Source organism: Fusarium solani (assembly GCF_023522795.1).
Source record: "Fusarium solani strain SB1 chromosome Unknown bctg00000013, whole genome shotgun sequence".
NCBI lineage: Eukaryota > Fungi > Ascomycota > Sordariomycetes > Hypocreales > Nectriaceae > Fusarium > Fusarium solani.
The window spans coordinates 539,822-552,595 of NW_027072145.1; the positions used below are offsets into that span (position 1 = coordinate 539,822).

General features: G+C 49.6%; 5 protein-coding genes across 5 annotated transcripts; 3 read left to right on the forward strand and 2 right to left on the reverse strand.

Moving 5' to 3' along the window:
• Positions 1–1,393: 1,393 nt before the first annotated feature.
• On the reverse strand, positions 1,394–2,622 carry MRS44_017077 (uncharacterized protein; the record flags this gene model as incomplete). Its single annotated transcript, XM_065617585.1, has 4 exons — positions 1,394–1,429; positions 1,482–2,068; positions 2,132–2,433; positions 2,498–2,622. 4 exons carry the CDS (start codon positions 2,620–2,622, stop codon positions 1,394–1,396), a joined length of 1,050 nt encoding a protein of 349 aa, XP_065473657.1.
• Positions 2,623–5,171: 2,549 nt separating this feature from the next.
• On the forward strand, positions 5,172–5,983 carry MRS44_017078 (uncharacterized protein; the record flags this gene model as incomplete). Its single annotated transcript, XM_065617586.1, has 2 exons — positions 5,172–5,655; positions 5,748–5,983. 2 exons carry the CDS (start codon positions 5,172–5,174, stop codon positions 5,981–5,983), a joined length of 720 nt encoding a protein of 239 aa, XP_065473658.1.
• A 1,240-nt stretch (positions 5,984–7,223) lies between these two features.
• On the forward strand, positions 7,224–7,829 carry MRS44_017079 (uncharacterized protein; the record flags this gene model as incomplete). Its single annotated transcript, XM_065617587.1, has 1 exon — positions 7,224–7,829. The coding sequence occupies one exon, from the start codon at positions 7,224–7,226 to the stop codon at positions 7,827–7,829; it is 606 nt and encodes a 201-aa protein (XP_065473659.1).
• Positions 7,830–8,849: 1,020 nt separating this feature from the next.
• MRS44_017080 (uncharacterized protein) lies at positions 8,850–9,560 on the forward strand (the record flags this gene model as incomplete). Its single annotated transcript, XM_065617588.1, has 1 exon — positions 8,850–9,560. The coding sequence occupies one exon, from the start codon at positions 8,850–8,852 to the stop codon at positions 9,558–9,560; it is 711 nt and encodes a 236-aa protein (XP_065473660.1).
• A 1,415-nt stretch (positions 9,561–10,975) lies between these two features.
• On the reverse strand, positions 10,976–12,369 carry MRS44_017081 (uncharacterized protein; the record flags this gene model as incomplete). The annotated part of the gene is made up of 3 exons (XM_065617589.1): positions 10,976–11,454; positions 11,547–12,124; positions 12,197–12,369. 3 exons carry the CDS (start codon positions 12,367–12,369, stop codon positions 10,976–10,978), a joined length of 1,230 nt encoding a protein of 409 aa, XP_065473661.1.
• Positions 12,370–12,774: the final 405 nt, after the last annotated feature.

Consider the following 12,774-nt stretch of genomic DNA (forward strand, 5'->3'; position numbering starts at 1 on the left):
TCATGTCCCCGCTCAATCGGCATATGAGTGTCTCTTGTGCATCCCTTTTCGCTCGGATCTTGCCAACGAGTTCCTCCACGAGATCAGCAAACACATTCAATGACACTCCACCATCGACGCCCTCAAGGACCCTCCGGCAACATACGCTTCATCAGCTACCGGCATCCTAGGCAGTCTGGAGATGATCGGCCGGACCAACTATGCGAGTCATTATGAGTTTGTTATTGCGATCCCCAACCTGCTCAGTACCGCTAATGATGGCCACTTTGCGACATTCCCTTGCGCTCTTTCAATCTTTGACTTCCAATAGCCTATAACTACTTTAATTTCACCCCTGGCACTCTTTCGTCGTCGCTTGGCTATATCTCGTCTTACGTGGTCTCCTCTGCTGCACTTACCGCGGTGGCTGCAGCCTGCAGGAGGAACACGATGGACCGTTAGTACGTAATTCGAGAAACAGTCCACATGCTAGAACTTTAGGCCTTTTACTTAAAATGTTTACACTTGATTGTCGTTTCATAGTTCTTATCGGCCCGCAGCGCCTGGATAATCGGCATCTTCAAAACGCAGTCAACAGGGGGTCGCAATGAAAGCTAAGACATACCATTGAGGCTGAGCTCGGTAGATCCCCCATCTCAATTCTAGCAAGGGCCCCTTTTTCAGTCTAGATCCTTGACTCCGCCTCAGTTGGCCCGAGGGACTAATCAAAGTGTGATCAAATACGGGTACCAAACGGTTGAGCATAGTGGAGGATCAAGCGGGGGATTCGGGCCGCGCGTACCGCTAACCCGTTTCGACACCCCCTTTGAAGGCAAGGCTAAGAAATCCCGGGCCCGCAGAAGACCGGATTTCCAACTCATCGGGGTCATCGTGTCGATGTTGATGGCGCCTTGCAATGCCATAGAGACGACCAGTATCAGGAGCCATGATGCATGAAAAGCATGGCTCAGCCTCTTGTAGACTATTAAACGCGCTAATAGGCGAAGAGATTGTTGAAATGAGAAGATGCTAGTTACTTGATTCTTCCTAAAAGTGTAGAAGGGGAACCACCGTTTATGTACAGGCACGATCTCTTGTAGAATGTTCCTCCTTCTTCCACATCTTGCCACCGCCTTGGTCGCCTCACACTTGTGATCTCCAACAGAGATTTCCAATTAACGCATGTTTTTACAGCAAATTCAAGTGCCGTTGTTAATCTAAGAAGTAGCCTCGTGGGTGACGACTTGGTCCATATGTTTTGCCGAAGTTTCAAAGCCTCCACATCATTTATCACGGCACTGAGAGCGCTGGTCAATTATTCACATTAATTCACAGAGGCTATTGATCCATATATCATTGGTCCATGATTACTAGATGCCATCTATTTTCCATCTATTCTTACATACTTATACATTTAAATGTCTGAGAGGGTAGGTGAAACGACTCGCATCTATGAAGTTATCTTGCTTGTCGTGGTGAAACCCTGCGTGTAGCCAACTCACGAACGCATCCTGCATGAGTTGAAGCAAGTCTTTGATAGGATAGTCCTTGTGAAACCAGTGATGGCGGACAAAGACTCCACCGCATGTCTTATCGCCAATGTAGGGGGCGCCATTTCCGTCCATGCATGGTATCATGACAACCTCCTCTGTTGAATTATAATCGTACCGGACATAATTCGAGAACGCGGCTTGCTCGTGGGCCCAATCTTTCGCCCAGCGCTTACATCCTTTGTATTTTTTGTCCGTGGGACATTGCTCCCAGTTGTGGAAGAGTTCTTGTGTTCGGTTGCTCTGCTGAGCGATGATAAAGCCTGTATTCTGCATCACTCGGCCGTTGGCGTCGCGATTTCGTGGAGAGTTCGGGTCGCTAGCCATAGCGACGAGAGTGTTGTCTGTCACGTTCCATAGACTCATCAGCCACTCGAAGGGCATCTCTGGATACATAAAGATGGCATCGGCGTCGAGGAAAACAACGATTTCGTGAGTCTTGAGCGCTTCTTTGATCATTGGGACCTTGACCCAGGTCCCATGGCGATTGGGGTATGGAGGAGCTCGGATGAATCGGTAGTCGTACCCGTGAATCATAGCTGAATCAGACGAGAAAAGTCAGCTGGATACTCTTTTAGAGACGCAAAGCAGGCAAAAGATACCATAGAGGTAGTGATTCATCATTCCAGCAGTCCTCCCTGTCATTTCCTTGGAGTTCAAGGACGATTCGTTCATCATGGCGCTAGGGCCTGTGTCTAACCGCGTATCGACATCCAAGATGAGCAGCTTCTTGCCCAAGGGCTGCTGCCAATGATGTTCGCCATGCGGAATCTCGTAGTGATATCCTTCCTTTGTCAAGAAGTGTGTAGTATTGATATCGTGGATAAAAGGCGTCCATAGATCATGCATCAGCTGCGGCGTGTGTTCGGCGAGCCTCGCTGGGAGTGGGGGTGAAAAGGATGTGCTAGGAAAGCCAATTGTGTGAACGGGGCGAAAACAGGTGAGCTGAATGAGTGCAACCGACTTACTAGAAAGTCGAGTCGTTTGCTGGCGAGAAATAAAACTCCCATATGTGTATTACCAGGCCGAAAATTAGCAAGGTGAACATGGCAAGCAGGACACCCTTTTGCCGGTTAGCCCGGCCCTGCAACATTTTGTTCGTCTGTGAACAGTTGGCGCTCGTATTCTCTGCATCAATGCAATAGTTTCGAGCGACGTCAAAAAATATACCTGGCATGGCAGAGGCCCTGATTATGGGGGGCAGGCTAGACGCCACTTCTGTACGAAGGTAAATAATAAAACTTCACGGTGCTACGACGTGGTAAATCGGCACAAGCTAGCTCTGGACCAGTTAAGCCGCGACATGTCGCCGTTGTGGCTAACATACCGACACCGCCATTGCATCATATGCTTACATGTGAATGGGCTAGAACCCCCGGGCCTTCAGCCAGCATGTTACTTCAACTGCGCTAAGGAACCTTGTCGAAGCCGACTTCCCGGCGACCTATCTCTTGGAGTGCGGACAGGCTTGTAGAGCCCGATCCCTGTCAGCGTACGTTAAGAAATACATATACCTAGGACTGAATATTACTCTGACATAAGTACTTGTTACTAGCTGTGGCCCTAACGGCATCGATATCTTCTGACAACACACCTGTCGATATTTTCAACGCTTCGAGACTGGGGGCATGGTAAGAGCTTGTGGGATGATGTGAAGCCTAGCCATAAGATGCTTAATACATTGAATTTGAGTCTTCCCGCCCCAGCGAGCATAAGCTAGGAAGAGTACATCCGATTATCTACTTCGAAGATCCAAGGCCTGTTGGACCTTCGCCATAATTACTCCTTCTATAATAGCTTAGCTACTTTTGTCAAGTAAATAGTAGAATAGACTGTGCCAAGAAAAGTTCTCCAGACCACTAACAGCACCCGGTTAAGGACGTATATGCAAGCGAAAAGCCCTACCACCCCCAAGCCAAACCAAGCCCACGGTTTCTCTCCCAGCCACATAAATGCCTGAGCATCTTCTCGATGCCAAGTGGCAGATTCGAGGTCGGCCATATAGGGTGTTAATTGAGATGAACCAATGTCCTTTACTGTTGGTGAGGGTAGCAAAGGCTGCATAAGCAAGTAATCCTCCACCACTAGACTTAGGAAGAGCGGTCCAGAAGATATCATAATAGCGCAGTAGGGTAGCAGGTGAGCCCAGAGCCGAGTTACCCTGTGAAAGCCGGGTAGCTGAGAGATGGCTGCTGCAAATGCTGGATGCCTCGCAGATGATATCATAAAATCGTTGGTTACGCCGGTGGGTAGGGTTGTTTTAAATAAAGCAGTGTGTGCCGCTGTGTCGGACTCGATTTGGTGTATCGGGAAGGCCTCGTTACAAAAGGTATCCATATCGAGGTATATTCCGCCGTAATGATAGAGAACAAAGTAGCGGATAGAGTCTGCACGCTGGATAGGGAACGCGTAGTTATCCCAGGTATCCAGGAACCAGGGGTATTCGGAGGAGAGAAAATCGCGAGCCCGCTCGTCAGTCCAGAGCTAGAACAAACAGCATGTTAGAACCTGGCATATCTGAGGAGATGTTGTGGGTGAATGGCCTTCTTCAAGTGAAATACCTTATACTCAAAATCGGAGTAAGCATTGATGCAACTTCGTTGCGAGTGAACCCACGCGTCCAGAATCGTCTCGGTGGCACACGTTTGGTGTAAAATTCGCGGTACCTTAGGTCGATCTGGGCGATCAAAAATTCTCGGTGTACCATGGCGAGTCAGGGTGATTTGAGGCCTAAATAGTACTTCGTTCTGGCGTAGTAGGGTAATAAGCGGATGGAGAGTATGAAGCAGTAATCCAAAGATCACCAAGTCTATCAGGAATAGATATACTGCGGCCCTTCCCAGTCGTGCGGACTTTAAGTATTTCCTCGACCATCCCCTAAATAATCTAGGTTCCCATTCTAGGCCCTCTTCATCATATGGTGCGTCGTAGTTGACGAGGCTGGTGGTCAGCCGTCGGAGGTATTGCCAGATGGTTATCATCCCAGACAGATTTACAAGCCGAGAAATAAATGATGCCTCTGGAGCTGAATTTGTTTCCTGAGTGCGCATGTTTATGAGTTAATTGAACTAGCCATAGGCCGGGATAGCAAGGCGTCGTCATCACATCCCAGGTCGCTGTCAGTCCTGAAATGTAATTGGCCGTAGCAAGCCCGCGAATGTTAGCCCATGTACCGCCTGGCATAATGGCATTGCACGAAGCGTGGGAACCTGCCCTAACCTATAATTGGGCACACGCTCATTGTGACATCAACGCCACCAGGATCTAGAACCTCGTTTCAACTGGCACTGGGACGTTACGACGCCGCCTCTGGCCAACGGTGGCACCTGATCGAGCACCAGACCCGTTGAGATGACGACGGCGATCGAGACAAGTCTAAGCCCAATCCATAGTTCGTGATGCAGGGAGGCGTGAGGGACAGGCCGCGTCATGGCCAAACTGGAGGGAACGCGCTTGGCCCAGCGTGGCTTAGATCATGGTACATGTCTCTAACGAACCTCACCCGATGTATATCAGTCTTCCCCTCCTCCAACTTAGTATGCCGACTAATCCGCGCTTTGAGGAGTACCGCAGCTAAAGATCTAAGAAGGCGCGCCGTTCTCTCCTGAAGAGAATTCTTGGCGTCATTTCATGGTGCTCGACATGTTTCCCCGTCACGTCTTCACTCGCCAGTTCGTGGTTGTCGGCATCATCTTACTTGCTGCGTTGTCGCTGTGGCACTTTCAAAAGCTTCTCTATCCTGCGTGGACGCTCCTCACTCTCCCCTTCAGCTGGCCCCTTAACTCGGCTCAGTTTTTGATATCCTCTGAATCTGATGGCTTTGACCTCAGTTTCGCCAGCTATAACAAGTTCCAAACAACCGCCGCCCAGGGTTACAGTGACCGCGTACCAGCCATCCTTCATCACATACCATGGGACTCCGCCGCAGCGCGCGCGACATGGAATGAGTCAAGAAACAGCTGTCTAAATTTGCACCCTGGGTGGGAACATCATCTCTGGACAGACGAGAATGCCAATCAGTTCGTGAAAGAAAATTTCCCTGATTTCAAGGCGACATGGGACGCATACCCGTTTCCTATTCAGAGGAGAAACGCGTTGAAGTATTTGCTGCTATATCATTACGGTGGTAAGCCTTGGCCTGTAATCATCTCTCCGCTTTTTTTGACATCATATAATACGGATTCCCTATCGCACCGATTATTGATGAATTTCTTATAGGAGTTATCTTGGACATGGACCTGAAATGCAAGCGAGCCCTTGGTCCACTACGCCGATTTGATTTCGTCGCGCCGGCGGCTTCCCAGACGGGGTTCTCGATCGACTTCATGATGGCCAGCAGGAAGAATGAACTTATAGGTGCCATAATACACAATCTGAAGGGATACAATCACCGCTGGTTTGGGCTTCCTTACCTCGCCGTTTTGTTTAGCACGGGTGGTCACTTTGCCTCGTAAGTGGAATCTCTTGGCGTGTAAAATGTCAGCCTTGGGCCTGAAGGTTTATGTATTGACTTCCCTCCTAGCACTATCCACGCATTACAGCGCAATAGGGCCGAGCTCAAGATCCTAGCTGGCCCTCCGGATAACTTCACACTACATTGCCTAAACGGCAGGGCGTCGACACCGATCTTCGATCACCTCTACGACTTGACTTTGCCCTCTTATAATAGTCCAATGTCTATCTCATTTATGTCATTGGATACCTGCATAGCCCTTATATTACCGTTTCTTATTATTTGTATTGTCGGGGTTATGTTAGTTATAGTGGATCGGCTACACAGGGCTGTTAATGCATGGACGTCGTCGTGGAAGAACAATACGGATATCGACCCGGAAAAGGCAAATCTCCATTAATAGCAGTGATTAAATCCATCAAACTTTATTATCTGCCACAAGCTATTATCACTTATTATTTATTGGCAGGCTATTCTCAGCATGGCTCGCAGTTAGCGGGCCACAAGTACAATTCTGGATGCACGCCTAGCTACATTGGTGCCAGGTGCCGCTAGCCCCCCATTAAGGATTAGGTTCCGCCTCGTACAAATCGTACTGTCATGGGACGAATGCGTCCTGTTCTACTCGGATTAGTGGAAAGCGTTTTTTTTTTTTTCTTTTTCTTTTTTCTGGCACCTTTGCCCTGATGACGCGGCCGGGAGAGCTCAGCTCCAAACCGGCCATTGATAGAGTAAGAGGAGGCCAATTCGGTTTAGTCACGCACGCCCTCCCCAGGGATATGCATCCCTTTACAGCCTCTCGCTTACGTGTTTTAATGCCTATCCACTGCGCTGCCGTTGACCTGTAAGGTTAACCAACAGCCACCCAATATTAGCTGTCCGGATAAGTTGCCGAGTTTCGTTACAACCATTCCCCTCACGGTCCCCTTTCCCAACCGTTTACGGACAAGGGTGGACACACCAGCCGTGATTGCAGTTCCCATTGCTCAGGAAAAAAAACCGCCGATGAGCCGTTCAAGTCCTGTTTTAGGGGTTGGCTGGCGACCAAAAGTTACGCGTGAAAGTCTATCTGCGGTGGAAGGGGATATAAAGACGCTTTTTGCCCCGATTGTCCAAAAGGGGATTCCTAACAGATCCTCAATCTTGACTGCCAATCCTGGCTCTTTTTTGTGCAAGGACTCTCTCTTCTACTAGTGTCACAATACTGTGATATCAACACTTAATCACACTGATCCGTCAAGATGCAGACCAGGATCCTCCTCGCCACCCTCTTGGCCGCGGCGACCGCGGCCGAGGACTTCATGGTCCATCCCGAAATCAAGCGCGAGATCGAGGCACGAGCCGCCACGGCCCTCGCCAGCGAGTGCGAGGCTGCCCAGACTGCCCTCCTATCCCTCTACACTGGCATTCCCACTCCTGGCAGCGCCATCCTCTCCTTCGAGTCCAAGCACCCTCAGACTGACCCGTGCCACCTCAGCACTCCTGCCAGCTTGAGCAAGGAGTACGCCAGCTACACTTCCGAGATTAAGCTGTGGCACTCTCAGCACTCTAAGGAGATCGACTCTGCCCTGTCCAAGTGTCCTACCCTCACCAAGTTCGCCACGGCCGTACCTATCTGCACCGCGACCAACGCCACTGGCAAGGAGGCTGCTGCCGCCAGCACCTCCTCCGCTTCTGGAACTAAGGTTGGCCATACGTCGACCGTCAAGAATACCGCCGCTGTTACGACCCAGACCGCCACAGAGACTACTAGCAGCACGATGACCTCGAAGGCTGCTGGTGCACATCAAACCGGCATGGCTGGTGCTGCCCTCGCCGCCGCTGGTATGGCTGTCGTTCTTCTGTAAAGGAGCCACATAGTATGCGATAGCTCAAGTTTCCTTCAACCGTTTCTGTGCGGAAAAGTCATGCGGATGGCATTCATAGTGCTCTTAGATATCAAAGAATCCGCGAGAAGGGTTTTATTATACTAGTTACGGGAGAGGAGATTGTTGTTATCGGGTTGATCTCTTTCTCAAAAGGTCCGGTAGAACGAATGGATCTGAACAAACAAGGTCTAACAATCTGCGCAATTCGCAAAGCTGACGATGTGTGGGAACCTTAACCCCACGACTGTGTCAACGCTCCAGTTGGACACGGCAGGGACGTCTAACCAATGAAATCGCATATGAAAGGTATATTATTTTCCACCTGAATTAGCCTGTGATCTGTGTCGGATTCAGAGCGATGATCTTGCCGCCGTCAGCCATACTAACCTCACAACTTCCTCAGCCTTGTCAGCCTCATCAACTTCCCTTGGTCTGCCGCCTCTTCCTCCTCGAGCTACTGTTCTTCTCTTGGAGCATTCAATGGGAACGAAACCGTGGTTTGTACCGGGCTGGTGCCAAATCCATCGTATAAAGATACCAAGTTAGGCTACAACCCACACCTTGAACCCTATGTTAGGAGGCTTTCCTAGTATATATGGCGCCTTTCCACATTGAATAGTTAGAAATTAAACCCTCGATCTTCTACGGGAGGAAAGTCAGGCCGACGGGTACTATCACACTCATACTTCCGACGGCTATTATCTTCTCTAATAAAGCTACGGTTGTCATATGCATTGAGGGCCTGAGTGATTGATTAAGAACTCATAGATAACATCAAAATGATAATATGGTGTTTTAGGTGGGAATAATTAACACCCAAGCCCAGTGAACCGCTATGACAAACCACCCGGATATACCACACCAGCACTTCGCGTTATGAACACTCCGCGTTTTCTCGTGCCACAATTATCCAACTTGAATTCTGGTTGAAGATTTAGGACCAGCGATACCGAATATACAGAAACTGAAACTCAATTTGCCATCGACCAGGATATCACGATGGGAGATGTGAAAACAGCTGCTGATGAATGGGAAATCCCACATTCAACCATACGCGACCGTCTCGAGGGTGCAGAAAGCCGCACAGAGGCTCAACCGTATCCTCAATGCCTCTCGCCAGTGCAATCGAAGCACCTTACTGACTGGGCTCTTACTCAGCAGGCTCTAGGCTTCCCGCAGAGTTATGAGCAGCTCAAGGAATTCGACCAAAGGATGGTCAGGAACAACGGCGATAATAGACCGATCGGCAAGCATTGGATTGACGGCTTTTTATGTAGAATATACCGAAAGCAAGTTCCTCGCATCGTCAATATCAGGGAAAACAGACCGATAGTCAAGGCACACCTTCTCATTTGCTATGCAGAAGCAAGTAAGGAAGCCATGAAGCCAGAGGCTATCCAGGCGGGTTTAAAATCACGTGGAATGTGGCCAGTTTCTATACTGAAGGCCCTTTTGAACCCATGGTTCCTTGAACGGCAAGGACGGCGAGAAAGGAGAAAGTTCGGAGCATTCGGAACACCTGTCGCGGCAAGGAAGAGACCAGGAACAACAGAAATCGCAATAATGACGGTCCATCGGACTTTGGAAGTGCGTACGGCAATAATGAGCATTCCAAAGAGCGAGCCTCTAGGTACGACGGTAGGGCATCTCTTCAGGAAGGTCAGCAGGGCCTTGGATAAGCATGACACCAAACTGCTGGCTCGAGCATGAAAATTACATCTTGAAGGGCCAAGTCGAGCATTTTTAGCCGGCAAATAGGAAAGTCAAACCTAGCCCTTAGGAACGGCTTGTGAATATTGAGAACATCTGAAATACACGCGAGCGGCTACGGCAGCTCAGCTAGAAGCTTATCAACAAAATTGAAAAGAAGGAATTAAAGTATGAAGATATGTTATTTTGGTTTCAGCTTTATTTGGATTATACTCCTAATAATTAATGTTATTTTGCATTCGCAAAATTGAGGGCGTTGATGATCAGATTCGGTAACGGTTGGCTGGGGTCGACCAGTGTTTCGTTTCCTGGTCATATTCTCATGGCCATTTGACATGTCCTTTCTCTTCCTCTTCCTTCTATAGCGCAGATCGTCCACCCGTTGGCCGCAGTTCTCTATTGCAGCAGCCGGCGAATGGTTATAGGACAAAAGGTATGCCATGATCTCCACCGGACTGGACTCGAATTTTAGTACCCTCGCGGCAATACAGCTGCTGGCCTCTTAAGTTCTACATTGCAGCCGTTTTATTAATTTACCTCGACAGATTTCCGTTCCAGTTGCCCAATCATGTATTGGTGGAGTTGCTGAGCTATGTCTCTAACAGCAAGCTACAACCCGATATATATCAACACGACAAGGTCGGATTAACGACTTATCTAATTTCTTAATATTATTAAGTTCTGTTATGGAAACTTAATCCTCCTAGGATGCAACGCCGTCGAGGATGCTCGGAGGCCCGACAGAGTTATCCCTTTCTGCAAGGTAGCATCCACCTTATACACTCACCCATTAAAAGAATAATTAGGCTATCGTAAAAGAGCCATGATAAACTGTTAAGATAATCCAAGATGGCTATCAAAACGTTCTATTGCTCTGGAGGGCGTGGACTGACTCGCAAAGGAAGTTAATACTTGCAACATAAGATGACCGCTGGTGCGGAACATTACACGAGGGAGTTGAAATCAAATGTTGATTATATGCTTTTAAGTCGTGAATAAGGGTCCCGATACACTCATTCTGCCTACTGGACATCATGGCACCGATTGAGGTTTCATTCTAGGAAGCTGCGGGTGCGACAAAATCGTTTGAATCCCTCCCAAGGGACGCTTTATACATGAATTTGGCGGACAGGCGAAATGGGGGAGATTGGAAGGCTAATACACATCCAAGCGGCCTGAGGATGTTAACAACCTTAAGGCTACACCCGTAGCATTCAGACTGCTATTGTTTCTGGCAGGACGGATTTCGGATATGGCTACGCTAGACCATGACACGCCCTGCAACTCGTGTCAAGCTATGTGTCTATCCTAGCTGTGAGATGCTGGCGAGTCTGGCTCTCAATTTCAGTGACATTTGAGACTAGGAAACGTCGTGCAAGAGAACCCAGAAAATCCTTTTGATAAAAAAGAAAACGCTAACCATAAATACTTCGTTCCTCCAAATAATCTCTCGAACCTATTCTCTGGAGCTCTAGGCTCGGGAACTGACGAGACTCGTGATCGTCATGGTCAATGTTAACGGGTCTCTGCGTGAAAGCACTCGGAGTTACGGTCAGAGGAGCGCCTAAGTCCTGATGGTGACTTTCGCTTTGCTCAGGCAAGTTGCCTGCATCTCCCACGTAGCCCAGTCGACCAACGCCAGCCCAGAAGGCCCTGTCCTCACTTCGGTGACCCCAGGCCCAGCCAGCGCCCTCTTGGATGGGAAGGTGATAGTATCGGAAAGCGTAAATAGAGGTGATAGTACCCATGAGGAAACCGAAGAGAATGTCGAAACCATGATGTCGAAAGTCGAACCACCGTGAGGAAGCGACGAAGACCGCAACGCAAAAGGGCATAAGAGTGATGACCAGGAGGTAGATCGGGGCGCAGCGGCTTGGCGACGCAAAGACCGAATCTTGACGTTTTGTTGAGCAGCCATATTGATGTTAAAGTGCGGGCAAGTCGCAGAGCGGCGGTTCATAGAAGCCTGAGTCCGTGTCGGTTTACAATGATCAACCTCCGAGTGCATGCGGGACGGGAAGGCAGCGTGGGTGGTAGAACCAGCGGAGACCGAAGCTGGCACGACAAAGGGAATGGTGACGGCAAATTTACTTGCAAGGAATAGGGAAGTGTAGATGAGACCAGCAGCTGAAAAGGACGAGTGACCACTGGGATAGCTTCGGAAACCATCGTTGAGCTTGTGCGAATCCTTCTGCTGGCAAATGTCGGCCGAAAAGAGCTGACCATTTATGCTTTCACCAGCATATCCTCCCACTACGTATTTCTGAGCGTCCTCGACGTCGGGTTCGCATCGGGAGAGCAGGTCAGGGCGAGGCTTGCCATACATGTTCTTCATACCCTCAGTGAAGAACCAAGCTGAAATAAGGGCCAACGCAAGACCTAGCCAGCCCACGTGGAGCTCCCAGAGCTTGCGCTTCCATACCAAGGCCTTGGGAGTGTCTTTAGGCACGGTCGGTCCGGGTACGAAAACGAGGGAGACGATAGCAATGACGCAAATCGGGATGACGGCACTGAGAGTGAGGAGCAAGTAGGGAGGAACGGTCTCGTGCGCTGTGAAAGGGAAACTGTTTTTGGGTTAAGATTAGCGGTGAGCACACGGATGGGAGCTGTATCAAATGGATGGAAGGGAGACACACGAGATGTCAGGGTCGACGAGGGAGAAGGGCCTTTTATTAGGCTCGATCCGGCCGAGCAATGCAGCGATTGCAGCGACAACAATGAGGGCCAACCAGTCCAAGGCGTAAGAGAGAAGCAATCGCATCGAGATATGGCGCGCGCCGGGAGTGAAACCTATATCTGAGTCCGCCATTTTGTGGTAGGGGAACATTCTCGCAGGGAAACAGGAAAGGAGGGGAGATGAGGGCGGGCGGTTGTGTTCTCTTTGGCGCTGGTTTGGTACTTCTTGGTGGCTCTGCTAGCTTAGCGGGGACGTTGGCGTATGCCGTTACCTTCGGCCGCGTAATCGTCCGAGAGAGAAGACTCTTTTTGGCTAAATGATCAGAAGCCGCCTCCATCTTAGTACGGACGTTCGGCAATTACCAATCTTTGAAATAATGGGCAAACAGGGCAAAACAGACGGCAAACTCCGCAGGCCCTGCACGCGAGACGCCCCTTAGCTGCCTCTAATCTTCCACCATACGGTGCAATCCGACGAGCCGTTTTAGGGCTGGACGCGATGGACGGCCGAAGTTGCCTCCTGTCATCACACCATGCA